The sequence below is a fragment of the Cebidichthys violaceus genome, unplaced genomic scaffold, assembly GCF_023349555.1.
Source record: "Cebidichthys violaceus isolate CVI_PGR_0920_01 unplaced genomic scaffold, fCebVio1.0.p SCAF_9, whole genome shotgun sequence".
Lineage (NCBI taxonomy): Eukaryota > Metazoa > Chordata > Actinopteri > Perciformes > Stichaeidae > Cebidichthys > Cebidichthys violaceus.
This window is the reverse complement of record NW_027176975.1, coordinates 94,730-121,845: the sequence shown is the minus strand read 5'-3', so window position 1 is coordinate 121,845 and position 27,116 is coordinate 94,730. Positions and strand designations below refer to the sequence as shown.

General features: G+C 42.1%; 3 protein-coding genes across 7 annotated transcripts; 2 read left to right on the top strand and 1 right to left on the bottom strand.

The window, feature by feature from the left end:
- Window positions 1–4,026: 4,026 nt before the first annotated feature.
- LOC137867548 (G-protein-signaling modulator 3-like) lies at window positions 4,027–12,680 on the top strand. Of its 4 annotated transcripts, XM_068704193.1 has the most exons (6): window positions 4,027–4,557; window positions 6,462–6,556; window positions 6,644–6,864; window positions 7,311–7,689; window positions 8,054–8,260; window positions 11,824–12,680. In XM_068704193.1, exons 4-6 carry the CDS (start codon window positions 7,369–7,371, stop codon window positions 12,019–12,021), a joined length of 726 nt encoding a protein of 241 aa, XP_068560294.1. In that variant the 5' UTR covers window positions 4,027–4,557; window positions 6,462–6,556; window positions 6,644–6,864; window positions 7,311–7,368; the 3' UTR covers window positions 12,022–12,680. The 4 variants fall into 4 exon arrangements, with proteins under 4 accessions (XP_068560294.1, XP_068560295.1, XP_068560293.1 ...); XM_068704194.1 differs by lacking the exon at window positions 6,644–6,864; XM_068704192.1 differs by lacking the exons at window positions 6,462–6,556; window positions 6,644–6,864 and having other exon boundaries at window positions 4,028–4,557.
- A 564-nt stretch (window positions 12,681–13,244) lies between these two features.
- On the top strand, window positions 13,245–23,038 carry LOC137866909 (transcription termination factor 1-like). The gene is made up of 11 exons (XM_068703185.1): window positions 13,245–13,323; window positions 13,914–14,511; window positions 15,455–15,579; window positions 16,727–16,912; window positions 19,205–19,283; window positions 19,433–19,557; window positions 19,900–20,095; window positions 20,467–20,559; window positions 20,995–21,060; window positions 21,193–21,278; window positions 22,383–23,038. Exons 2-11 carry the CDS (start codon window positions 13,979–13,981, stop codon window positions 22,595–22,597), a joined length of 1,704 nt encoding a protein of 567 aa, XP_068559286.1. The 5' UTR covers window positions 13,245–13,323; window positions 13,914–13,978; the 3' UTR covers window positions 22,598–23,038.
- endog (endonuclease G) lies at window positions 23,032–26,545 on the bottom strand. Of its 2 annotated transcripts, XM_068703186.1 has the most exons (6): window positions 26,339–26,545; window positions 25,548–25,741; window positions 25,327–25,468; window positions 25,078–25,187; window positions 24,908–24,989; window positions 23,032–23,582 (listed from the first exon to the last, which is right to left on the bottom strand). In XM_068703186.1, the coding sequence occupies exons 1-6, from the start codon at window positions 26,528–26,530 to the stop codon at window positions 23,385–23,387; spliced, it is 918 nt and encodes a 305-aa protein (XP_068559287.1). In that variant the 5' UTR covers window positions 26,531–26,545; the 3' UTR covers window positions 23,032–23,384. The 2 variants fall into 2 exon arrangements, 1 of the variants encoding a protein (XP_068559287.1); XR_011102148.1 differs by adding an exon at window positions 23,830–23,918 and having other exon boundaries at window positions 23,492–23,582; window positions 24,908–25,468.
- Between the last annotated feature and the right edge of the window lie 571 nt (window positions 26,546–27,116).

The window sequence follows — 27,116 nt, the reverse complement described above, 5'->3', positions numbered from 1 at the left end:
TCGAGCTGCAGCGTTCTGAATCAGCTGCAGTTTTCTGACTGACTTTTTACAGAGACCTGTGAACACACCGTTACAGTAGTCCAGTCTGCTGAAAATAAATGCATGGACAAGTTTTTCTTGTTTTTTCTGTTCTTCAGGTGATAGGAGGCTGATTTTGTGATTGTCTTGATGTGGCTGTTCAGGTTGAGGTCTGAATCCATAACTACACCTAGGTTTCTGGCTTTGTTTCTGGTTTTTAACATCAGTGATTGAAGCTCAGCGCTGACTTTCAATCGTTCATCCTTGGTAACAAAAACACTTACTTCTGTTTTATCTTTGTTTAATTGAAGAACATTCTGGCTCATCCAGTTGTTGATTTGTTCAATGCATTTAGCAGTCCCTGTATGGGATTATAGTCTCCTGGTGATATAGTTATGTAGATTTGTTGTCGTCTGCATAATTATGATAACACACTTTGTTGTTTTCCATAATCTGAGCTAGTGGAAGCATGTAGATGTTGAACAGAAGAGGCCCCAGTATTGAACCTTGGGGAACACCACATGTCATTTTAGTCAGCTCTGATGTGTAATTAGCTACAGACACAAAGTATTCTCTGTCCTTCAAGTAGGATTCAAACCAGTTAAGAGCTGTGCCAGAGAGTACCACCCAGATTTTTAGTCTTTCTAGTAGTATGTCATAGTCGACCGTGTCGAATGCAGCACTGAGATCCAGTAATACTAAGACTGAAGTTCTGCCATTGTCTGTGGATGTAGTCTCAGTACTGTGGTGCTGTCGAAAGCCTGACTGGAAGACATCAAAACTGTTATTTACAGCCAAGAAGTTGTTCAATTGTTGAAAAAACGCTTTTTCAATTATTTTACTTAAAAATGGGAGGTTTGATATTGGCCTATAATTTTTCATTGTTGCGGAGTCTAAATTAGCCTTCTTTAGGAGTGGTTTAATAACTGCAGTTTTTAGGGCTTGTGGGAAGACACCTGAGAGAAGGGATGTGTTTACGATCTGTAAAAGATCAGTAGTCAAGCAGCTCGAAATATTTTTGAAAAAGTGTGTTGGTAGAATATCGGAGCAGCAGGAGGATGACTTCAGATGTTGAATAATGTCTTCTAGGCCTCTAAGGTCGATTGAATGAAATTGTGTCACGATATTTGAATGGACGTTATTCAGAGATGGGACAACACATATCCTGTGGTTGGTGTGGAGGCACTGACTGCTTGTCTAATTTTCTGAATTTTGTCAGTAAAAAAGGAGGCAAATTGATTGCATGCCCAGGTGGAGCTCAACAGCTACTGACACTGGAGGGTGTGTTAGCCTGTTGACGGTAGCAAATAAGGCGCGTGTATTGTTATTGTTTTTAGTTATGATGTCAGAGAAGAAGGACTGCCTTGCATTTCTAAGTTCCAAATTATAATTGCGAAGTCTCTCTTTATAGATGTCAGAGTGAACCTGGAGATTTGTTTTTCGCCACCTGCGTTCAGCTTTCCGACACTCTCTTTTCTCTATTCTGACCAGCGTAGCATTTCTCCAAGGAGATCTTTGCTTCCCCGAGACAACCTTCACTTTAGTGGGTGCAATGGCATCAATAACATGTTTAACTTTAGAATTGAAGGTATCTACAAGCTCATTGACTGAGATGCAAGAGAGGGCTGGTGTGGAGGAGAACTTCTGAATAAATAGTTCACTGGTGTTTTCGGAGATGTAACGCTTTGTCACAACCTCGGTTTGGACATTTGTGTGCAAGGAAATTGCACTCTCAAAGAAAACACAGAAATGATCAGAGAGTGCCACATCAGTCACAGCAACCTTGGAAATGTTTACACCCTTGGTGATGATTAGGTCCAGAGTGTGCCCTCTGTTGTGGGTGGGTCCTGTCTCATGCTGAGTCAGATCATAGTTTTCAAGGACACCACATAGTTCTTTAGACCCTCTGTCCTGGGGATTATCGACCTGGATATTAAAATTGCCAACAATAACAACACAGTCAAAATCAATACAGATTATTGACAGCAGTTCAGTAAACTCATCAAAGAAGGTTGCACAGTATTTAGGTGGTCTGTAAATGTTTAGGAATAAAGCTCGAGTGGAATTCAGAGCCACATATTCAAAAGAGTTAAAATGACCAAAGGACATCTGCTTGCATTGAAGAGAATCATAAAATAAAATAGCAACTCCACCTCCTTTCTTATGCGCTCTTGTTTCACTCATGAAACTGAAGTTGTGAGGTGTTCAATAAGAACAGCTGCACTGTTATCTTGGTTTAACCATGTTTCAGTCAAAATGTCCAGTTTGTGCCTAACAATAAAATAATTTATTAAAAATGTTTTTAAAGCTTTATTTGCCCAATTTATTTGGACAGGCTGACGAGGAACGAATGTTAAGTTTGATAAGTTTGCAGGTTTACTATTGTTTCCTTGCAGCCTCACCTGTCTTTTTCTATAAACTATCAGGACAGGAATTGAGAAGGCTAGCTGCATACAGGGCCCCGACCTTTCCTGGAGAGAATCATTGGTGTCATTAGCCTTGTAGCCTGGACCCAGAAGATATCAATTATTGCCTTTATCATGTAGGGGAGACAGTAGTGGAGGTGGGAGAGGGGCACGGCGCTTTACCTTCGCCAATTGTGTAAAAACTGGACTTAGAGTCAATTGCGGGGGTGGACCTGGAACTGTACGTCGAGGAGAGGGGCGAGGAGTGTGTTTGGTTCCAGCAATGACCAGCTCTTTCATGTGGTCAGTGAACTCCAGGTGGGGGGAGGATGGGGAGAGTGTGAGAGAGGAAAGGGTCCTGGATGGATAGGCAAAACAAGCAGGCAGGACAGACAGTACATCAATGCTTGCACACCTGATTGGCAACAAGCCATTCCTTAAGGCTGTGTTTGAATGTTTTGTATGTGTTTTGTGAGCGTGTGTGTGTGTGTGTGTGTGTGTGTGTGTGTGTGCGCGCGCGTATATGTGGTGGCAGAGCATTCCACGAGTGAGCTGCCTTCACAGAGAATATAGATTTGCTAAAAGAGCTTGACCTATGTGAAATAACACAATCACCTCTTGAAGCAGATCTAGTGAGTCTGCTGCTTTGAGCGCTTTGTTTAATAAAATCACTAAGCGGAGGCGGGGCCATACCATGTAAAATGAAACCAGCCACACATCAGTGAATTTAATGAGGTTCTCCCAACTCAAGATATGTGTTTGATGAGGATATTGCAGTGATGGTGGCTTTTGGGGTTTTTATCAAGTGTTTTTAGAGCTTGTTTATGGAGAATATGAATAGATGTTAATGTTGTGCTGCTGGCTTGTGCCCAGCTGGTTAAGCAGTAGGTCAGATGGGGGACAATCATTGCATTAAAATACAGTTTCGCAATCTGACACTACCTGTAGCCTCTCACCAGCAACATAAACATCTGGCTCTCTTTGTGAAGAACATACAAACAGTCTTTGTAACATTCAGGTGAAGGCAGGAATCTGCAAGCCATTTAGTTACATTTGTCATTGTGGACGTGAGTTAAAGTGCAGCTTGTTCTTTGTTCTTTGCATGCACATAAATCACTGTATCGTCAGCATACATTTGAATACTACACCCATTGCAGACACTCTGCAAATCATTAATGTATAAACTGAATAATAAAGGTCCTAAAATAGAACCCTGGGGTACTCCCACATTAGATCTCAGAGTAGATGATGAGACATCACCCACTCTGACACACTGGGTTCTTCCTTCAAGGTACGATTTCAGCAAGGCAAGAGACTCTCGGGAAAAGTTAAAATTTGACAGTTTATTAATCAGGACATTGTGATTAACTGTATCAAAAGCCTTCTTGAGGTCAAGAAAAACCGCTGCTACTACTACTACAGTGTCTGTGTGTTTGAGGCCCACAGCAGAAGAGCAGCATTCTCTGGTCCAAATGAATGGATTTCAACAATGTAGGAATGCTTGTGTGTGTGTGTTTGTGTGTGTGTGTGTGTGTGTGTGTGTGTGTGTGTGTGTGTGTGTGTGTGTGTGTTTGGATGGGGGAGGCAAGATTTGGAAGCCTCTCTTTGGTTGCTATGGCAACCATGATGTAAGCCCAGAGGGGGAGTTTGTCCTTTCTCTTTCTCTTCCATTTTGTCAGTGTGTGTTGGTGTGTGTGTGTGTGTGTGTTTGTCAGTGTGTGTGTGTTTGTGTGTATGTTTGTCAGTGTGTGTGTGTTTGTGTGTATGTTAGTCAGTGTGTGTATGTGTGTGTGTGTGTATTTGTCAGTGTGTGTGTGTGTTTGTGTGTATGTTAGTCAGTGTGTGTATGTGTGTGTGTGTGTGTGTGTATTTGTCAGTGTGTGTGTGTGTGTGTGTGTGTGTGTGTACGTGTGTCAGTGTGTGTGTGTGTGTTGGTGTTTGTTAGGCGATTTGTTTTCAACCAGCCGATGAAACTTCAGTCGGTGGAGAAACGAGACGACAGTGAAGAAGTTTAACAAGAGAAAAGAGAAAGAAGTTTGACAGAAAACGAATAGAAAGAAGAAGAAGAAGAAGAAGAAAAAGAAGAAGAAGAAGAAGAAGAAGAAGAAGAGGAAGAACACTTTGTGATGTTGAGGTGAAGTAACTAAAACTTTAATCAAACTTTATGTCTTGCCAGCTGTTTGTTGTCTCGATTACAGTTTTAGTTGTGACTTTGAACCCAAACTTTAAAATGTGAAACAACGTGATTCCTGTATTTGCTCAGTCTGTGTTTCCTCTGACGGCCACTAGGTGGTAATAAACAGTTGTGTTTTACTGAATGAAGAAGAGCTGTGAAGTTGTTGGTCGATGCATTCATGTGTGTGTCCTTTGTGTTGTAAACGTGATTAGACGCTCTGTGTTGACCTACTTCTGCTGCAGCTCAATGGAAGCAGTCCAATTAAACCTGGACTCTCCAGGTCCAGTTCTCCTCCACAGGGTTTTTAATCAGTTTGTTTTCTTTAACACTTTAAAACTTTAACATTGGCAGAAGTTTGGAAGTGCAATGTTGATGTGCAGAACAGAACTAATCACAGTGGTCGGACCTCGTTAGTGTTTAATCACTTTATAGAAAGATTAGTTGTTACTAAATATTTACATCATTTGAGTAGTAAAACATATCTGGAATGACAAAAGACCAACATGCTTTTTAATTATGATGTAAACAGGGAAGAGTTTACATTACAAAATGCTATGCTAGTTAGCATGATTGGATATTTCAAACGCATAATAAACTGAATATGAAAACACAAATACTGTATCTCTTCAGCCCGATCTGATGTTCAGAGTTTTCAGAGTTAATTTAGTTTTGTACAAACGAAGATATGTTTTTTTTAAAGGAGTTCCTTTCTGTTACAACTTGTGATGTAAAGTGATTTAAGGGATTAATTGAATAATCTATATGATCAATTGTCCTCCAAAAAAATAAAATTGAAGGTCATTTTATTTTTGTCAGCTCTGTTATTATATAATGAAATACTCTCTGAACTCTCAGCCAATCAGAACACAAGCAGACGCCACTGTGGCTTAAGGAGAAAAACTGATTTTAAAATAGGTTTAAAATATTAATGGTGATGTCACCTGGGTTTATTTTAGTGGCCATCACAATAAGAGCTGGAGAAATTCTCTTTTACTCTCTCATTCTGGACATGATGCTGTCCCACCATTAAAAAACAATAATGTCTTCCACAGAGTTATTATTTTCTTACAGACACTTATTTTGGATTCATGTAGATAAATATAAGTGGACAGTTTCACTTTATTTCTTTATTTCTATGTATTTATTTCAAACATGTAACCAATAAATAACAAACAAAACAAGAATAATAAGTAAAGTAAACAGTAAATATAGCAAACTTAATATTTGAAAATGAATATTATATGTCTGAATAGGATATGGAAGAAATACACACACATACCTCCATAACTTAAACAATTAACTCAATATTTATCAGATAAACCTTTATGACTCGTATATTACTTTTTAATATCAATTCCAACCAAATGAAGTCATATTTTCACTAGGTGTCCATGTTTTAGATAATATTATGTATTTATGAAACAGCAGCAAATTATACAACGAGAAGAAATAGATATTTCTATATATATATATATATATATATATATATATATATATATATATTTATATTAGTGCTGGGCAATGATTACAATTTTTAATCGCAATTAATCACATGATTTTCTGCAATTAATCTTGATTAATCACATTGTTATGCGCAAAATTCAATAATGAATTCAAAAGTAGTGTATTGCGCACTTTTATTTTAAAGTACTGCTATATGAACAAAAGTACAATAACATTTGGTTTGAATCACTTTAAACAGATCAGGTTCTTTTTAGAAGCAGTGCTCTTCACTCAGTATCAGTTATATTTCTACTATCTGTGCTCAATGTGTGACTTTATTTAAACGTTCCACTGCTGTGCAACATGAACACAATGTTCCACACGTTTCATCAACATGTGTGTCTTCTGTCTTTATACAGTCAGAGCATGTGAACGCAGCTCCCACTGTTCATCAACATAATGCACCGTAACTCAGAGGTGACGACGGTTACCGGGCGATGTCCGGTAGTCTCCGGTGAGAGCGACGGCCGGTGCGCGTTGTGACTCCGTCTCTTTTGTAGTCCTCTCCTCTTCATAGACTCGTGTGTTCTTCTGGTGACAGTGCGTCTGGAGGGAGGCTCCTATGTGACGTCATTCATGATCCTGAGAACGTTCCTCAGACCGACGTCTTCTCAACACTAGTCGTCCTGCAGTTTGTATCTCTCCACTTCTCTGTGGCGTCTGTTAGCTCATCTTTAGTTTATCTCTACTTCTCCACACGCTGCATCAACGTAGTGATGAAGACTCCTCCACCGCTGGTTTGGTGATTTGCTGACATCAATGGTGTGGATTGTATTTTAAAACAAACTGCGTTAATGTGATAAAATAATTGTCACCATTAATTAATGCGTTACGCGATAATAACGCGTTAACTTGCCCAGCACTAATATATATATATATATATATATATATATATATATATATATATATATATATATATATATATATATATATATATATTATGTTATACAACAGTTTAATTGGTCTTATTATTGATCTTAGTGGTCATGTGTGGGTGCAGTGAACCCTTTGACATTAGGAGCCCGGGTTCAAACCACCAACCTTGTGGTTAATAGAGGACTCTCTCTACTCACTGAGCCTTCATTCATCTAAAGCTTAACTTTCATCAAGTTAAGATGAAGTGACGACAAGTACGTCTTAGGTTTTTGACCTTTTGACCATCTCAAGTGTCTCACTTCCTGCTCTTCTCTCTTTCTGACCAAATTTAGCCCCTCCCACTGATGACAGCAGTGCCTTTAGTCCCGCTCACACCTCCACAGCTCCATCATGGCTGACAGAAAGCTTTCAGGTGTAGCTCCTCCCTCTCTGTCTTTACCTTCTCATCAGAACGGGAGAATCAGGGGGAAGGCTCCTAAATGCTCTCCATCCCCCCACCGTAACGGCAGTCTGGAAACCGGACGGGGACACCACAGTCCCAGCCACACCAGCACCAGAACCTCCAGCTCCACCTCACCCCTTAGGACCCTCAGAGGCCTAATGACTCCCGTGCCATGTCCTGGAGGCAGCCATGGCTCCACCAGGCCTCGGATTCAGAGCCTGGGCTCTACTCTGAGCTCCAGGACCAGAACCATGACTTCCAGAATCAAGGTAACGGTCAGCTTTTGCTGCCATAAAACCATCACTTCCCAGATTGATCCAGAATCAGCCAGTGATCTGGTTCATAGTCCAGCACACAACACCCTCGGTGCTCAGACCCTCCACTCAGATCATTACAGTTTGACACTAAATATAAATAGATTGTAAAATTATGTGAAGAAGGGATCTGGGAGAATGTTGAGCATCTTAGGCTGTAAGACCGGATCCAGATAGAACTTGATCCAGATAGGACCTGATCCAGAGTAATGCATGTTTGATCGGGGTTCTTGAAAGTGTAATCTTAAGTTCCTCATTGTCTATGAGAACATGAATCACGTTCAATAACTCATGGCTGGTCCTTGTGTTGTTGCTGCAGCGTAGGAACAGCCAACCGGAGGAGCCGGAGGAGCCGGAGGCCTTGTTGGACCTGATCCTGGAGTGTCAGGGTCAGAGACTGGAGGACCAGAGAGCCAGCCTTAGTCTGTTGCCTGACCCAGGACCAGCCTCTCCCTGTGGAGCCTGCAGCCCCGAGCAGCTCACCTCGCCCAGTCCGGACTTTTACTACATGCTCATCCACTACCAGGTACCAGCATGTCCTATGGAAATACTAAATATATATTATCAGCTAGTTTGAAAACAAAATTATTGAAATTTGTATTGAATTATATTAATTATTCATATCAATAAGGTTATTAACAAATATGAATAATAATGCAATCAGGGACCAATAACCAAACTATAAACTAATTCTCATAATGTCAATAGTCAAAGTACTATTACACATTCAGAGTGAAGAGTGAAGGTTTGATATCCAGCTATTATCACAATACACATGCACAGAGTAATCACAGACAGCTGCTCTTTAAAGTGTAATAAGTATATAAGTTCTAATAATAATGATCAAGTCAAATAATATCTAAACTAACAACAAATACGATACAATTATGAGCATGCTATCTAACATCAACAAACAATCTGTGGTGAGAGTGTGTGTGTGTGTGTGTTAGTTAAACAATAAAAAAATAAAAATAAACACTCAAAACAAGGCAGATCCTCACCACCGCAGTAAAATACAGAAACTGTTACTTTATCACACAGAAACCTGACTGGTGAACTCAGGTTCGGCAGCCATGGTTCTTGTCTTTTAACTGATAAAGTCACAGTTACCAACTTCACTCACAGTGATGATCTGACACAACTCTATTGCAGCAGTATGAACTAGCCCTCTTATAACATTACATTACATTACAGTCATTTAGCAGACGCTTTTATCCAAAGCGATTTACAATAAGTGTATTCAACATAGGTATTCAAGAGAACTACTAGTCACCAGAAGTCATTAGTACATCTCCTTTTTAAGAGCATGAAGCAGAGAGAAGTACAGAAACAAACTATGAATACAATAAGTACAATAAGTGGAAGGCTCAGGGTAGTACTTCTTGAAGAGGTGAGTCTTCAGCCTGATGAAAGATGGGCAGTGACTCTGCTGTCCTGACGTCAGTGGGAAGTTCATTCCACCATTGAGGAACCAGGACAGAAAACAGCCGTGACCGGGTCGATCGGCCGCAGGGACCTCTGAGCAACGGGGCAACCGATCGCCCCGAGGCAGCAGAGCCAAGTGGTCGGGCGGGGGTGTGGGTCTTGACCATGGCCTGGAGATAGGAAGGAGCTGTTCCTTTCACTGCCTTGTATTCTAGCACCAGAGTCTTAAACTGGATGAGCTCTTACAGGGAGCCAGTGTAGAGAACGGAGATAGGAAGTTGTGTGGGAGAACTTGGGGCGATTGAACACCAGGCGAGCTGCGGCTTTCTGGACAAGCTCCAGAGGTCTGATGGCTGTTAAACAGGGACGTGTGGTCAGCCAGAGCCTCACCTGTCATCGTGAGAAGTAAAAAACAAATAATTCTAAAATAAAATAAATATTAATATTTCTCTACTGATCTGTGCTATAAATGTAATTTATGTGTGATTCCAATCATTTCAAGCATTTTTATAATCAGAATCTCTGAATTATCTCATGTCCTGTTCAAACAGAGGAGACAGTGAGGTGAGGCAGCGACGAGCTGTTCCTCACCTCACACTGTGAATCTTCACTAACTGGGTTGAGCGCGTGACTTTTGCTTTCTCATTGTTTGTCACCACTGTAATATCTATAGACACTTTTGTTATATGTCCTTTCTTTCCATAGAATAGGTAATGTATTTCACGTCTGTGTAGAACATGTTTAGTGTTGCTGATCTGACAGAAACCGCAGTGAAAAAGCACAGAGAGGTAAACAGTACCTCTGTCTCACTGAAGGGGGCGTGCGAGAGCCCATGGGTCGGGTTCATGCTTGTTCTGTCGTTGCTCTTCTTCTACACTTCTCTTCTTCTACACTTCTCTTCTTCTTCTTATATTTTGTTTTGACCACAAAAATGTAAGTTTCTATATCTAAGCTTAAAAATGTCTCAAAAAACAGTGAAATGTGACCAAATCAACATCAGTTCACCGTCGGTCAGGTAAAGTAACCTCTTATGTGTTTGTTGTTCTCTTTATACATCTGGGTTGTTACACACATTATCGCGGAATCTCACGATGTTCGCGGGTGGTGCCAGGAAGCGCTCCGCTTCTGAAAAGCTCCCGGTGGAATCAAATATGTACCTTACCTATGTGTGTGTAAATAATGCTGATATGAAAAACAACCAGTAGTCAATGTTCAAGCTGCCAATTGAATGGTGATTTAAGCTACTCTATTGGGTTCATATATTTGTAAATCTGACTTAAGTAGTGTGTTATGTAGAGTGTCAGTGCCTCACCAGCCATGAACCTCAGCTGTCGCTGTTAAAAGGGTCTCAACTCTCTCGCAGACAAAGGAAGGCCGCATGCCTCCTACTGCTGCATCTTTTGTCAGCAGAGCAGGGCCAAAAAATCAGCTGGTCCAAGTTAAAATCAAATCAAAGATATTTAATAACAAACAGAAGCTATACAATTACAAACCGAATTACACTATTAATAACAAAAGTGAGGCCCCGTCCGGGCCACGAGACATATCTGCATCATGGTCCGGAGGAGGTCTGAATCTCTCCTGAGATTTACAGTCCTTTTGTCCCCCTTTTGTCCCCCCAAACTTACATTCCTCAGCCTATCAATCAGCTCCACGATTGGCTGAAATCTGATAAACTCCCCCTTGGATCCTGACCCATTGTCCTGGGCAGACACCTCTGTCAACTACTTTCTTCCCCCGCAGGTTCACACCTCACATTCCTCAAACCCCCCTCACAGACACTCAATATACATACAATTCCTCACATGGCCGACGCCGGGGCTCCGGCAAGTAGAGAGTGTCAGTAGTCCAGGCGGGAGATGACGACTAACAGATAACATCACTAACAGAACTCGACTGTCTGTGAATACGATAACACATTACAATAATACAGTAAACTTAACACGAAACAAGGTAATAAACACACTATGAACTAACTCTCTCTGCCCAGACACAAGCCTCTTACTCTGAGACGACTTTGTAGTGGTCGATGTGGTTCTCCGAGTTTCTTCATTAAATTCGGGATCCGGAGCTTCAAGTTGCGTGGCGATAAATCCTCTGTATAGCAGCAAAGATTCTTTGGAAATTAAAGCGAACTTTACTTCCTTATGACCGACAAATGTCGACTTTAACGGGAAAATAATTTGTCCTTCTCTTCCTCTGGAGAATGTGTGTCTTCCTTCTGCAGGTTAAAGTTGGTGGAGTATGGGGCAAGTTATCGGCTTCTCCTTCTGGATCCAAAACAGTCTATTGTTTAACCAGCGAATGTTCAACTGTTCCTAGGTTTTCAAGCAGCAATGTTTTGTTTTTCATCCAAATGGAGTCGGACAGGATGGCACAGACTTCTAGATAGCATTGATTTTTATAGTCTTAGTGATGTCAGGGCCGTAACACAGGGAGCCCCCTGTGGTGCCTGTGGCCCTTGTCCAATGAGACCTCAGTGTTGAGTTTGGACCAAAAATCACTCCGAAGTGAGACTTAACGTCTGGTGGGTTTTGGTGGCTTTCACTGGCTTGTCTTTCCTTGAAGGTCTTCCTCCCCATCTTCCTATCTCACTGTGTCTTCCTGTCTCACTGTGTCTTCCCTTCTCACTGTGTCTTCCCGTCTCACTGTGTATGTCTCTAGTCTGACAGGATGGAGGACCAGAGGTGCTCCCTTCCTGATCTGGATGATGTGGTCGGTCCGGTTCCTGAAGGTCAGCAGGATTTCTTCAGCTTGATTCAGAGGGTTCAGTCCAGGAGGATGGACGAACAGAGAGCCTCGCTGCTGCTGACGCACTTTGAGGACCACATCAACATTCACCATCCTCAAAATCATCAGTGATGAGGAGTCTGAGAGAGTCCATCAAAGCCCCACTGAGCTTATAGTGCTCTTCAAAGACTACAAGTTCTGTTCCTAAATATCAAACTGTGGGACAGAACAGGGATCTGGTCTTTGGGATATTTGGGACGTTTTTGTGAATGAGTCTGGCTGCAGGATTCAGACTGAAATCAGAATCCAAACTGTGTTGATGTGGAAACCTTGAAGACTGTGAACTGATTCCAGACCCTGAAAGTCTGACCTGAGACCAGTCGTCTTGGCTCCTACGACGGCCTCTCAGTGGTTTTAGAGTTTATGTGTTTGTGAGTTCACATCATTACACATTAAGATTCTTATCTGGTAATCATGGACGTAACAAAACGCAGACTTTAAGATATTTTAATCATCTTTTACTAATGTTTGGAGGAAATACATTGAACCTGTTTGTTCAACACGATGGGCCTCAAAGTAGAATGACTCACTACAGAGATCACCTGGACCTGAAGCAGGTCCACACCTGAACCAGGTCCTGGGCCCCTGTGTTGTCTAACCATAACCCTTCTGTCCTGTAGAGTTGTTAAACTGTAATATCTGACAACATCTTGTAACTGTTACTGATATTTAAACATCAGATTCATGAATGAACAGAATGTAAACTCATATAAATATAAATTACTTTCACTTACTGGAACAATGTGTCAGAGTTTAATTTTTCATGAAAACAAACTTTTATGTGCACGAAGAATTAAAGAGGTGACCGTGGCTAAGTAGAGAGCAGGGCCACCTTTCAATCAGAGAAAGGTCGGTGGTTCGATCCCCGGCTCCTGCTCTGCTCATGTCAATGTGTCCTTGAGCAAGACACTTAACCCCAAAATTGCTCCTGTAGCTGTGCCTATGGTGTATAGATAAATACTGAATTGTAAGTTGCTTTGGATAAAAGCGTCTGCTAAATGACTGGAATGTAATGAGAAACTTTACTTTAATGACAGTACAGAAGTACTAAACCAAAGTAAAAGTACTCATAAGTAAAATGTACCTTTATGGTTGCTGCAGCAGCACAAAGACAGAAATAAGTTCCAATAAACAGAGTAAAATAAATTAATAATGAGAGGTTTATAAAACAGAACAAACAGTAAATAAAGAGTTCAGTACTTTATAAAGTACAACGTTACATTACAATAAAGGATCAGGAAACTCAGTCAGAGTGGGACCTCCTCATCGCCTGCTCTTTGAGACTCACTGCGCATGCGCTAGTAGGAAACAGGAAGTAAGCAAGCAGCTTGCCGCCTTCCGCCCGCGTGCAGCCGCAGAGGAACGTTTGAGACGGTGAGTGATTCAAATTATATTATTATATTATTATATATATTATATATTACATTTCAGACCCGGAACCGGACCCGGACTGAGGTCTGAGTCTGGAGACCCGGTGTTCAGACATACTGCTTCCACTGCGCGTGCTTTGTGTTCGCGGACTAGCAGCTGTTGTTGTTGTTCTCTGAGTCTCTTAAATTATTAAAAACATCACGTGTAGAGATCAAACAATCAATAACATCCGGATCAAAGGAAAATTATTCGGTTAATACGTCATCTGATTACGTAGACAACAAACAAACAAAGGAAGCACAGATGAACAACATCTATTGATCGATAAGTGAGACGAACCTGATCGTAATACGTGTTTATTAAATGTTTAGTAAATGTAATCCCCAGATGAATCTTCCTGTATACAACCCATATGTTTTTTCTTTGTGCACTCCAGGTTCGATTCCCAGTGTGTCCTTGTGATGTTATTCTGCTTCATTGTTGTAGTTGTTCTAGTTGCTGTGGTTACAGATAAACATGGATCTACCATCACGTTACATATAATATGTAGAACCGTCTGCTCAACGCTGTTTCATTTGGTTTCTTGTTTACAGCTTCAACAACAAGCAGCGTCAAATCATCTCCTACATCATCTCCTCCTCCATCACCTCCTCCTGTCATGAATCCTTCAGCAGGTTCTCCCTTCCATCAGAAGAGGAGGAGGTCAGAAGTAGAAGAATGTCCTTTACCTGTGGACATCGATACACCTGAGAGAGTAGAGAAGAAGAAGAAGAAGAAGAAGAAGAAAAGGGAGGAAGAAGAGGTCTGTCTTCCTCCCTCTGCTGCCAATGTAGATACAAGCAGCCAGAAGAAGAAGAAGAAGAAGAAGGAGAAACAGGAAGTGGTGGAGGAGACGCCGGTCATTGTAGAAACCAGTGAGACAGAAAAGAAGAAGAAGAAAAAACACAAGACTGGGCTGATTGAAGAAGGCGTATCCACGATAACAACAGACCATAACAACACCGGCATGAAGAAAAAGAAAGATGGGAGTGTGGTGGAGGTTATGTTACAGGAAGGAGAAATTGTAGGAGAGACGAAGAAGAAGAGAAAACAGCAGAGGAGAGGAGGGAGAGAGAAGAAGACGACGACGACAGGAGGAGGAAGAGGAGCAAAGAAGAATCCAGTAACAAAAGCAGCTGTAGTGGAAGAGCAGTGAGTTCTTTTGTATTATTTAACAAAAAAGAAAGAGACACAGTCGTAAGTTTGTGAGACACAGTCGTAGGTTTGTGAGACACAGTCGTAAGTTTGTGAGACACAGTCGTAAGTTTGTGAGACAGTCGTAAGTTTGTGAGACAGTCGTACTTTTGTGAGACACAGTCGTAGGTTTGTGAGACACAGTCGTAAGTTTGTGAGACACAGTCGTACGTTTGTGAGACACAGTCATACGTTTGTGAGACACAGTTGTAAGTTTGTGAGACAGTTTTAGGTTAGTGAGACACAGTCGTAGGTTTGTGAGACAGTTGTAAGTTTGTGAGACACAGTCGTAGGTTTGTGAGACAGTCGTAAGTTTGTGAGACACAGTCGTAAGTTTGTGAGACAGTCGTATGTTTGTGAGACAGTCGTGGCGTTTAGAGATGCAGTAGTGGCTTTAGAGATGCAGTCGTGACGTTTAGAGATGCAGTCGTGACGTTTAGAGATGCAGTAGTGGCTTTAGAGATGCAGTCGTGACGTTTAGAGATGCAGTCGTGGCGTTTAGAGATGCAGTCGTGGCATTTAGAGATGCAGTCGTGACGTTTAGAGATGCAGTCGTGGCGTTTAGAGATGCAGTCGTGGTGTTTAGAGATGCAGTCGTGACGTTTAGAGATGCAGTCGTGGCGTTTAGAGATGCAGTCGTGACGTTTAGAGATGCAGTCGTGACGTTTAGAGATGCAGTCGTGGCGTACTGAGATGTTGTGAGATACGGTTGTGACGTTCAGAGAGGAATCATGTATCGATACAGTCATAACAAGGTTTTTTTGTTTGAAAAATTTGTAACGTGAGATGAATGGTATGCTATAAAAGATATAAAGATTTTGAAAAGAAGGCAAAGCCTGTGTTAGTAGAGTATTATTCTTGTCCATGTGAGTGATAAACGGTGTACTACCTGTGTTGTCAGGGTGGACTGGGCGTTGTTGGAGGAGCTGCAGGAGTTTGTTCCAGAGATCAAGGAGAGATCAGTCGATCAGATCAAGAAACTGCTGAGATACGACCTACATCGCTTCAAACAGTTTAAACAGCAAGGTACTAGTATGGTGGAGAACACTCATAGTGTTCACGGTTCAAGTGATCAACTGTTTATAAGGATCAAAGAGCTTGAGACCGTATCTTTTCTTTATCAATGCTGGTTACAAAATGTGCTTATAGGAATCCAGTCCTCTTACAGTGGTTATTTTGGGACTACATAAGAACCAATGGAAAGCATTTTAAAACAACTTTAGGCTAACGTGAATCATTTTTAGTTTTTCACTTTACTCATATAATACTTTGCCTCGCAGTAACCCGTCTTCTCTCCGGCTGGCTACCTCCGGCTGGTGCTGCTTGCACATTGAAATCATGACGGGAAAAAGAAAAAAAGTAATTTTCTCTGAATGGGTGACCGTGGCTAACTGGAGAGCGGGGCCACCTTTCAATCAGAGGGTCTGCGATTCGACTATGAGACTCGGCTCTACTAGTCTCATGTCAATGTGTCCTTGAGCAAGACACTTAACCCCAAAATTGCTCCCGTAGCTGCGTCTACGGTGTGTAGATAGATACTGAATTGTAAGTCGGACAAAGAGTCTACGGGAAACTCCCTGTTGACTCCGCCCTCGTCGAGTAAATTGATAATGCCTGGTCATGGAGGAGCCCCGGCAAAAGAGTTCATCGGCATACAGTGATACAATGAAGTAGTTATTAAATTACTTTATATTCATATATGAATGTCAGTTAGATGGTCATGCATGCATGAGCAATAAAGAAATCTATAAACATATAATTATCCATTCAGTGATCAATTTGACAGAATTCTTCTGTACGGCAAAAACTTCAAACTACTGAGATAGAATTTGTAGAGCAAGATACTAATACTGCAAACAACAAGGTGCTGACATAGCAAACACTTAAAACTATGCAGATACCATCTGCAGCACTTCAAATAGTCTAAACAACAAGGGGCATATACGGGAAATACTTCAAACAATTATGTACTAATATAGCAAACACTTCAAACTGCTTAGGCATGACCTGCAGTGCTTCAAATACTTTTAACAACAAGGTACTAATACTACAAAAAGTAAGGTACAAATACAGAAAATATTTCAGACAACAAGTTACTAATTCGGCAAAAACACCAAACATCAAGACAGTAATACTTCACATATGGAAAGTTCACCTGTTCTTCTCCCTCCAGGTGTGTCTCTGCGTTTGGGGCGGTGCTCTCAGCAGGAGAATCACCAAATTAGAGAGAATGTGGCCGACTTCCTGGCTCTGACAGGCATCACCTCGGCCAATCAGCTTCTGTTTCCTCAGAGGTACAAAGAGCAGGAGACGGAGATCAAGAAGCTTAGAGCACAACATCACTTCCTGGAGAGGATCGGTACGTAAACAAACACAAACCTTGTCACCCTGTAAACAAATACAGAAACATCTTCATCGTGATGGTCCTCCTGATACTGCAGTATTGTAGTACTCTAGGTTTTGTGGTACTGTAGTCTTTGTGGTATTGTAGTGTTTGCGGTACTGTAGTCTTTGTGGTACTATAGTCTTTGCGGTACTGTAGTGTTTGCGGTACTGTAGTCTTTGTGGTACTGTAGCGTTTTGGGTACTGTAGTCTTTGTGGTACTATAGTCTTTGTGGTACTGTAGTGTTTGCGGTACTGTAGTCTTTGTGGTACTATAGTCTTTGCGGTACTGTAGTCTTTGTGGTACTGTAGTCTTTGTGGTACTGTAGTGTTTGTGGTACTGTAGTCTTTGTGGTACTGTAGCATTTTGGGTACTGTAGTCTTTGTGGTACTATAGTCTTTGCGGTACTGTAGTGTTTGCGGTACTGTAGTCTTTGCGGTACTGTAGTCTTTGTGGTACTGTAGCGTTTTGGGTACTGTAGTCTTTGTGGTACTGTAGTTTTTGCGATACTGTAGTCTTTGTGGTACTATAGTCTTTGTGGTACTGTAGTCTTTGCGGGGATACACGACTGTCCTGTAAATCAAGGCCCCCCCCCCGTGTTTCTCTCTGCCTGTCTGTCTCTCTCTGCCTGTCTCTCTCTCCCTGCCTGTCTCTCTCTCCCTGCCTGTCTGTCTCTCTGCCTGTCTGTCTCTCCCTGCCTGTCTGTCTCTCCCTGACTGTCTCCCACCGCAAGAGCTAACTCTCTCTCCTCTGTCCTGATTCTCCTGGACTTGTCTGCGGCGTTTGACACTGTGACCAATCAAATCCTCCTCTCCACCCTTGAGGGGATGGGCGTCTCAGGCTCTGCACTCTCCCTGTTTGCATCCTACCTGATGGGTCGATCCTACCAGGTGACCTGGAGGGGGGCCGTGTCGGAACCACGCATGCTGACTACGGGGGTTCCTCAAGGTTCAGTCCTGGGCCCCCTTCTCTTCTCGCTCTACACAACATCTCTGGGTTCTGTTATTCGCTCGCATGACTTCTCCTACCATTGTTATGCTGATGACACCCAGCTGGTCTTGTCATTTCCCCCCGGTGACACCCAAGTGGATGACAACACACCACCTCAAGCTCAACCTGGACAAAACTGAGCTACTGTTCCTCCCGGGGAAGGGTTGCTCGCACCGGGACCTGTCCATCACCATTGATGATACCGTGGTGACGCCAACTCGGACTGCGAGGAACCTGGGTGTGACCCTGGATGACCAACTGTCATTCTCGGCAAACATTTCATCCGTTACACGCTCCTGCAGATTCCTGCTCTACAACATCAGGAGGATTCGTCCTTTCCTGACTGACGAGACGGCGCAGGTTCTCATCCAGGCTCTTGTCATCTCCCGCCTGGACTACTGACACTCTCTACTCGCTGGCCATCAGACCTCTGGAGCTTGTCCAGAAAGCCGCAGCTCGCCTGGTGTTCAATCGCCCCAAGTTCTCCCACACAACTTCCTTTCTCCGTTCTCTACACTGGCTCCCTGTAAGAGCTCATCCAGTTTAAGAGTCTGGTGCTAGAATACAGGGCAGTGAAAGGAACAGCTCCTTCCTATCTCCAGACCACGGTCAAGCCTTACACCCCCGCCCGACCACCTCTCTTTGCTGCCTCGGGGCGATCGGTCGCCCCGTCGCCCGGCGGCCGATCGACCCGGCTGTTTTCTGTCCTGACCCCTCAGTGGTGGAATGAACTTCCCACTGATGTCAGGACAGCAGAGTCGCTGCCCATCTTTCATCAGGCTGAAAACCCACCTCTTCAGGAAGTGCTACCCTGAGCCTTCCACTTAGCACTTATTGTATTCATACTAGCTTGTTGCACTTATTGTATTCGTATTACTTATAGCACTAACTGTTTTTCTTGTTTCTGCTCTGTTTGGAAAAGGAAATGCACTTATGACTTCTGGTGACTAGTAGTTCTTTTGATTACCAATGTTGAATGGACTTTTTGTAAGTCGCTTTGGATAAAAGCATCTGCTTAATGACTGTAATGTAATGTAATGTAATGTCTGTCTCTAACTGCCTGTCTGTCTCTCCCTGACTGTCTGTCTCTCTGCCTGTCTGTCTCTCCCTCCCTGTCTGTCTCTCTCTGCCTGTCCTGTCTGTCTCTCCCTGCCTGTCTGTCTCTCTCTGCCTGTCTGTCTCTCCCTGCCTGTCTGTCTCTAACTGCCTGTCTGTCTCTCCCTAACTGTCTGTCTCTAACTGCCTGTCTGTCTCTCTCTGCCTGTCTGTCTCCACAGCTGAGGGGATTCCTCGTTCGTGTCACCAGGTTTACACAAGAGCCAAGAAGATTTTTGACGACAGGAACTACATGGGAAGGTCAGAGGTTAAATGGAACCTGAACCCGTTTCTGTTCTCAGACAAGAACCCTCTGTATCTATACGTGGGTTCTCCAGCCAGAACGTGGAGACACGGAGGGTTAATGTTCTCTGTGTGTTGATGTTCTACCTGTGGGTGTCCTCACTCAGGTTCTCAGAGGAGGAGGTGCGTTCTCTGATGAAGTTACAGAACCTCCATGGTAACGACTGGAGGAGGATCTCTGAGAAGATGAACCGCAGCGTGTTCTCTATAGAGAAACGCTTCTCCCACATCGGTAAACACCCGACTCCTGAGGTTCTGTTAGAACTCTTCAGACATATTCATTCATGAGTTCACTGCAGCTCTAGCAGGTGGGATGTATTGATCAGTGATCAGCATGGAAAATACAGTTTAGCCCCGCCCACCACAAGTAGTCTTACTAACACTGATCAAATTTTAACGTGCAGAAAACTGTCGAAGAACGTGTTACCTGTGTGTGTGTGTGTGTGTGTGTGTGTGTGTGTGTGTGTGTGTGTGTGTGTGTGTGTGTGTGTGTGTGTAAAACCTGTGAGTGTGTGTGTTACCTTTGTGTTTTACCTGTGTGTGTGTGTGTGTGTGTGTGTGTGTATCCGTCCAGCTTCAGGTCAGGGTTATTGGAGTTCAGATGAGGAGTCCAGATTGAAGCAGGCTCTAAAAGATCACCTTAAGACTCTGGTCCATCAGAATTCTGCCGATCCTGGTCTGACCAGGAACCTGCTGTGTAACAACCTGCCCTGGAAGGAGATCAGTCAGAAGGTCGGGACCAGATCCTGGACCCAGTGTCGGCTCAAGTGGTCAGTACACCTGCTGGGTCTGGTTCTGATACTTCTACTTTACTGTACTGGACCGGTACTCTGGATCACATGAAAACAGACACATAAGGAGGTTCAAGTGCAACACCGAAACATGCAGATACAAATAGTTGTGATGCTACAGTGCTGATATGACACCTGAGTTTCAGGTCCAAGTCTTCAGGTGTTGAAGCTGCTCACGTCTTCAGGTGTCTTTAGGTCTTCAGGTCTTCAGGTCTGATGTTTGTGCTTCAGGTCTTCAGGTCTGATGTTTGTGCTTCAGGTCTTCAGGTCTGATGTTTGTGCTTCAGGTCTTCAGGTCTGATGTTTGTGTTTCAGGTCTTCAGGTCTGATGTATGATGTTTGTGCTTCAGGTTCTCGTTACTGAAGGTTAAACTGGCTTCAGGTGTCAGCACCTTCAACAGAGGACCTGAAGGAGTCGAGGCTAAAATCCAGCTCATCAACACGTAAGATCTTATAACACACATCCTTTCAAAATAAAACTCAACCAACAGCTGCTGTTTCCTGTCCACATGTTTTCTTTTGAAAGACCAACAGGATATAACCCCTAATCAACCCTTGATTATTTTCAATTCAGGTGAAAAATCAGAGATCATGTTTAAATGTTATTAGTTTTAAGTGTATTCATCCCTTAATATCATAATATTTTATAATAAACAAACCATTATCATAACTCTGATGTCAGTGTGAGCAGCAGAACATCAAAGGTTAAGTATCACTTAATGTTTAGCTCATTCAAAAATACAGTTTTTCACTTTTGAAACTTATTTATCGAACAACTTAAATTAATAATTAAGTTAAACAAAGAAAATATTTTCCCAGTTTGTTCTGAATCAACAACAATATCAATAATAATAATAATAATAACAACTATGTTTCAGGCTGTACAACATGCGTGTGGATGACGCAGCAGAAATCGACTGGGACGAGGTCGCTCAGACTATTGGGTGAGGTCAAACGTCAGCTGATGGATCAAGATATAAGAGAGAAAATAAGGAGTTAAACCAGTAACATTAGTAGCAGTAATACTGGTGTTTATGTAGTATTACTATTGTACTAAGTGTGTTCTTGTTTTTCAGAAAAGTGACTCCTGTGTGTGTTCAGAAGAGTTTCCACAGACTGAAAGTGTCCAGAGTTCCCAACTGGACCAGTTTATCCTACGGAGGTCAGTACTGTGATACTTTATCTGTCAGTACTGCGATACTGTATATGTCAGTACTGCAATACTGTATATGTCAGAACTGCGATACTTTATCTGTCAGTACTGTGATACTGTATATGTCAGCGCTGCAATACTTTATCTGTCAGTACTGCGATACTGTATATGTCAGCACTGCGATACTTTATCTGTCAGTACTGCGATACTGTATATGTCAGTACTGCGATACTTTATCTGTCAGTACTGCGATGCTTTATCTGTCAGTACTGCGATACTGTATATGTCAGTACTGCGATACTTTATCTGTCAGTACTGCGATACTTTATATGTCAGTACTGCTATACTTTATCTGTCAGCACTGCGATACTTTATCTGTCAGTACTGCGATACTGTATATGTCAGTACTGCGATACTTTATCTGTCAGTACTGCGATACTGTGTATGTCAGCACTGCGATACTTTATATGTCAGTACTGCGATGCTTTATATGCCAGTACTGCGATACTGTATATGTCAGCACTGCGATACTTTATGTCAGTACTGCGATACTGTATATGTCAGCACTGCGATACTTTATGGCAGTACTGCGATACTGTATATGTCAGCACTGCGATACTTTATCTGTCAGTACTGCGATACTGTATATGTCAGCACTGCGATACTTTATCTGTCAGTACTGCGATACTGTATATGTCAGTACTGCGATGCTTTATCTGTCAGTACTGCAATACTGTATATGTCAGCACTGCGATGCTTTATCTGTCAGTACTGCGATACTGTATATGTCAGCACTGCGATACTTTATGTCAGTACTGCGATGCTTTATATGTCAATACTGCGATACTGTATATGTCAGCACTGCGATACTTTATCTGTCAGTACTGCGATACTGTATATGTCAGTACTGCAATGCTTTATCTGTCAGTACTGCAATACTTTATATGTCAGTACTAGGGGTGCTCTATCTTACTATATAATGTACTTCATAAAGTACACAGCTTCCCGTTCATGAACATAAACATTAAAGACGTAAATTGTGACGTCAATTCCTGTTGTAACCTGTGATGTCACTTCCTGTTGTAACCTGTGACATCACTTCCTGTTGTCCAGAGGTCATCGACTTCCTGCAGCTGAAGGTGGCTCCTCTCCTGAAGGAGAAGCTGAGGAGACTCGGCCGACAGAAGAAGCAGGAGGAGACGCAGGAGGAGAGACGCTTCCTTCTGTCCGACGTCATCTCCTCACACGACGAAGAAGAAGACGACGACGACGACTTCACCGAGCTGGACAACAGTCAGCTGACAGCCGGCCAATTGGGATGCAGATAGCTGTAGTGACATCACTTCCTGTCAGAGTGGGACTAAAGATTTAATTCTCACAGTTCACCATCAAATATTCATTTGTGTCAAATATATATATATATATATTCCAACTAAGAATATAACGTGTGTCTGTGTGTATATAGTGAAGGACGTCACATTAACTCTGAGCACAGAGATGAACTACAACAACAGACACTGTTATTTTGATTTATTATTGCTGCTTAAAAACAATTAATTCTGTCAGAAAGGACGTATACTTTTTAGTGTTTATTTACAGAGCAGGAAGTGACATCACAGCTGACCAATGGAGACGCATTCTGATTGGATCAGTGGTTGTTTCCAGATTAATAATGTGGCTTTTATTTTTTAAATCCTAATGATTTATTTTCACGCTGTTTCTGATATAGTATGTCTTTAATGTTGGAATAAATGTTTTTTTTGACAAATTGAAGTCTCAATCTACTCTTCATTTACATAGAACTTAAAAAAAAACAATTTATGAGCATAAAAATATGTAAAACTAGAGATGTTTTAATGATCATCTGCAGAATTTAACATCAAAGATAATTCATGTTTTAATTTACAGACAACATTAAAGCCATTGAGTGTCTAAAAAAACAAAACAGGTTTAGATATTTTAAATATTTAATAAGTTAATTTAAAAACTAATCAGAATTTATTTGAAATAATAAATATTTTACACAAACATTCAGATTCATCACATGATGACTTCCATGATCACACATAACTATAGGGACAAAGTCCATCTGAAGAGGAGCATTGTGGGTAGTGGTCATCTGGCCGTGATGGCCTGCAGGTTGCTGGTCCTCTTCATGATGTTTGGAACAAAATGGAGTCCTGAGGCTCTCTCGATGGTTTCTATGGGAACTAGGAAACGCTCCAGAGGAACCTGCTCATCTATTGGTTCGTTGGGTAAAACGTACGACCGAAGCTCCACCCCTTTACCGTCTACCTGCTCCAGGATCAGCACCTGAGGAGGAACAGGAGAACCAATCAGCTCTCTCTCTCTCTCTCTCTCTCTCTCTCTCTCTCTCTCTCTCTCTCTCTCTCTCTCTCTCTCTCTCTCTCTCTCTCTCTCTCTCTCTCTCTCTCTCTCTCTCCCCCCCCCCCCCCCCCCCCCCCCCCTGCGGACAAAGAGCGTGCGTCAACCAGCTGAAGAGCAGACAACAATATCTGCATTTTTTACACTCCCATGTGGTGAAGATGGCAACACTCACTCTCCTGCGAGTAGTAGTCGGAGTAGCTCTCTGGCTCCAGGTCCAAGTACAGACAAGAGCCCAAGTGCCCTCAGTTGTTATATTGACTGCTGTCATTAAAAGAAACACATGAACACCATGTTTCCTTTAAGTGTTGGTGTCGTTGTAACCCTCATCTCATATGACTCTATGACTCTATAACCCTATGACCCTATAACTCTATAACCCTATGACTATAACTCTATAATCCTATGACTATGACTCTATAACCCTATGACTCTATAACCCTGTGACTCTATAACCCTATGACTCTATAACTATATAACTCTATAACCCTATGACTATAACTAACCCTATGACTCTATAACCCTATGACCCTATAACCCTATGACTCTATAACCCTATGATTCTATAACCCTATAACCCTATGACTCTATAACCCTATCTCTATGACTATATAACCCTATAACTCTACAACCCTATAACTATCTCTATGACCCTATAACTCTATAACCCTATCTCTATATCTATGACTATATAACCCTATAACTCTATCTCTGACTCTATAACTCTATCTCTATGACCCTATAACTCTATCTCTATGACTCTATAACCCTATCTCTATGACTCTATAACTTTATAACTCTATAACCCTATCTCTATGACTCTATAACTCTATAACCCTATAACTCTATCTCTATGACCCTGTAAATCTATCTCTATGACTATATAACCCTATAACTCTATAACCCTATAACCCTATAACTCTATCTCTATGACCCTATAACCCTATCTCTATGACTCTATAACCCTATAACTCTATTACTCAATAATCCTATAACCTTTAACTCTATAACCCTATAACTCTATAACTCTATAACCTATAACTCTATAACCCTATAACTCTATAACCCTATAACTCTATAACCTATAACTCTATAACTCTATAACCCTATAACTCTATAACCTATAACTCAGGTATGTGAACTCCTACAACAACAAAAGGAGGCTTTCACAGAGATTATTCAACAAGTAAAGGACTTGCAAGATCTCAAAATGAGAAACAATAAACAATCATCATCATCGTCGTCAGACTCACCTTGAAGAAATGAGTCGGCACGGCGACATGGTTTCGTCCTAAAACTTGATATCTGACGTAGAGTTTCCCATCAGCCTCCTGCCTGAAACACACATACACACACACACACACACACACCTGATGATGTCGTCCTGTAGCCCCTCCCACACCACGGAAGAAGAAGCGGTTACCTGGGCAGGTAGAGTGGTCCGGTGCAGACGTAGACGTTGAGGTAACGTTTGGTGAGAGAGCGACACAGTTTCTCCAGATTGTTCCAGGTGTTCTGGTTCAGGTGAGGGTTCTATGTGTGACATCATCAGATCAGGTAGTGTTGTACACACACACAGACTGACTATGTGTGTGTGTGTGTGTGTGTGTGTGTGTGTGTGTCTCTGTGTGAGTGAGTGTGTGTGAGACTGTGTGTGTGTGTGTGTGAGAACCTGTGGGGCCACGTTGCTCAGGTAGAAAGTGTCTTCCATCGCTTTCTGACTCCACTTGTGATTGGCTGCAGCTGCCAGGTGACCTCTGTCAAAGCCACTCCCCCTAAAGTCTGCGTTGGTCGACCTGTGGAAGATGTGCACGCTGGGGGCGGGGGGTTCTCATTACTTTCACCTGTCTGACATCATGTTTTTACCTGTCTTCCTGTTTATTTCTGTCTCACCTGTCGTCCTCTTTGAAGTTGCAGTACTTCCTGTCTGATGGTCCGCTTAGGGAGGTGGGGTTTAGTTTCTCTATTACCCAGGATGCAGTGCGTGTGCGGGGGTCGTACGAGGTGACGTAGGACTCTCTGGTTTTGACGTTAGCCAATGAGGGAAAGCCGTACTTCATCACGGCTCCTGACCCACCTGGACTCACCTGGTCAACGCACAACAGGTAAACAAGTAGAGATAGAAAGCTTCAGTGTTAATTTGTTCACACTGAATAAAGTTTCATCAAAGCAGACGATCATATATTCAGTTTTTACATAAAATGATTGTCATCAACAATAGAAGACTATACACATGACATCACTTCCTGTTTGTTTAGCTTGTACACACGTGTGTACTTAAATACATAAATCCTGTGTGAATGAATATGTATATCACTTTCTGAAGTTATATAATTATTATTAATATTGTTTACTGTGAACATCACTTCTCACTTGTTGTGTTCCTTTTGAAATCTGAGGAAACTTCAAAAATAAATATAAATATAAAGTTTTTTGAATGATGTCATTGTTTCTCTTTTTTAAACGAACAATCACAGAAACAAACTTTACTTCACTTCTTCATTTGAGCTTCTTTTAAATAGAAACCTCATCTGATATGTTCCACATGTGTTATAACGTATAATATTATATAATACACACACACACACACACACACACACACACACACACACACACACACACACACACAGAGAGAGAGAGAGAGAGAGAGAGAGAGAGAGAGAGAGAGAGAGAGACACACACACCGTCAGCTCGGAAGCCTGGACTCTCGGTACCGGGACCACCGGGACTCTGCTCAAAAGACCCGGATGACCCGGATAAGGACCGTGTTTCTCCTCCTCCTCAACCCGGCCGCTGACGCTCAGCAGGCGGATCGCTGAGGCTCCGATTCCCGCTCCAACCAACAAGGTCGCTCCGGTCCGAAACCACCGCTTCATTCTGACGGAGGATCAGCTGCTAGGGACGCGCTCTGATGACGTCAGGAGAAGACGTAACCTACTTCCGGTAAACAGAAACCTCTTTCCTTCTCTTTTTTCATAGAATAATGTATTTATTGAAACATGAACTTCTTCTATTTACAAGCTCCAAACTGAGTCTGTAGTAAAAAAGATACTCAGTCCTTGAAAAAATTAAAAATTGTCAAATCAACCAAAAATTTTGCGGACCCCCTGCAGTACCTCCGCAGACCCCCTAGGGGTCGCGGACCCCCTGTTGAAGACCTCTGACTTAGTCTATAGTAAAGACAATACTTAATCTGTAGTTAAAACAATACTTAGTCTGTAGTAAAGACAATACTGAGTCTGTAGTAAAAAATATACTGAGTCTGTAGTAAAAACAATACTTAGTCTGTAGTAAAAATATACCTAGTCTGTAGTGAAAACAGTACTTAGTCTGTAGTAAAGACAATACTTAGTCTGTAGTTAAAACAATACATAGTCCGTAGTAAAAACAACACTTAGTCTGTAGTTAGTCTGTAGTAAAGACAATACTTAGTTTGTAGTTAAAACAATACTTAGTCCGTAG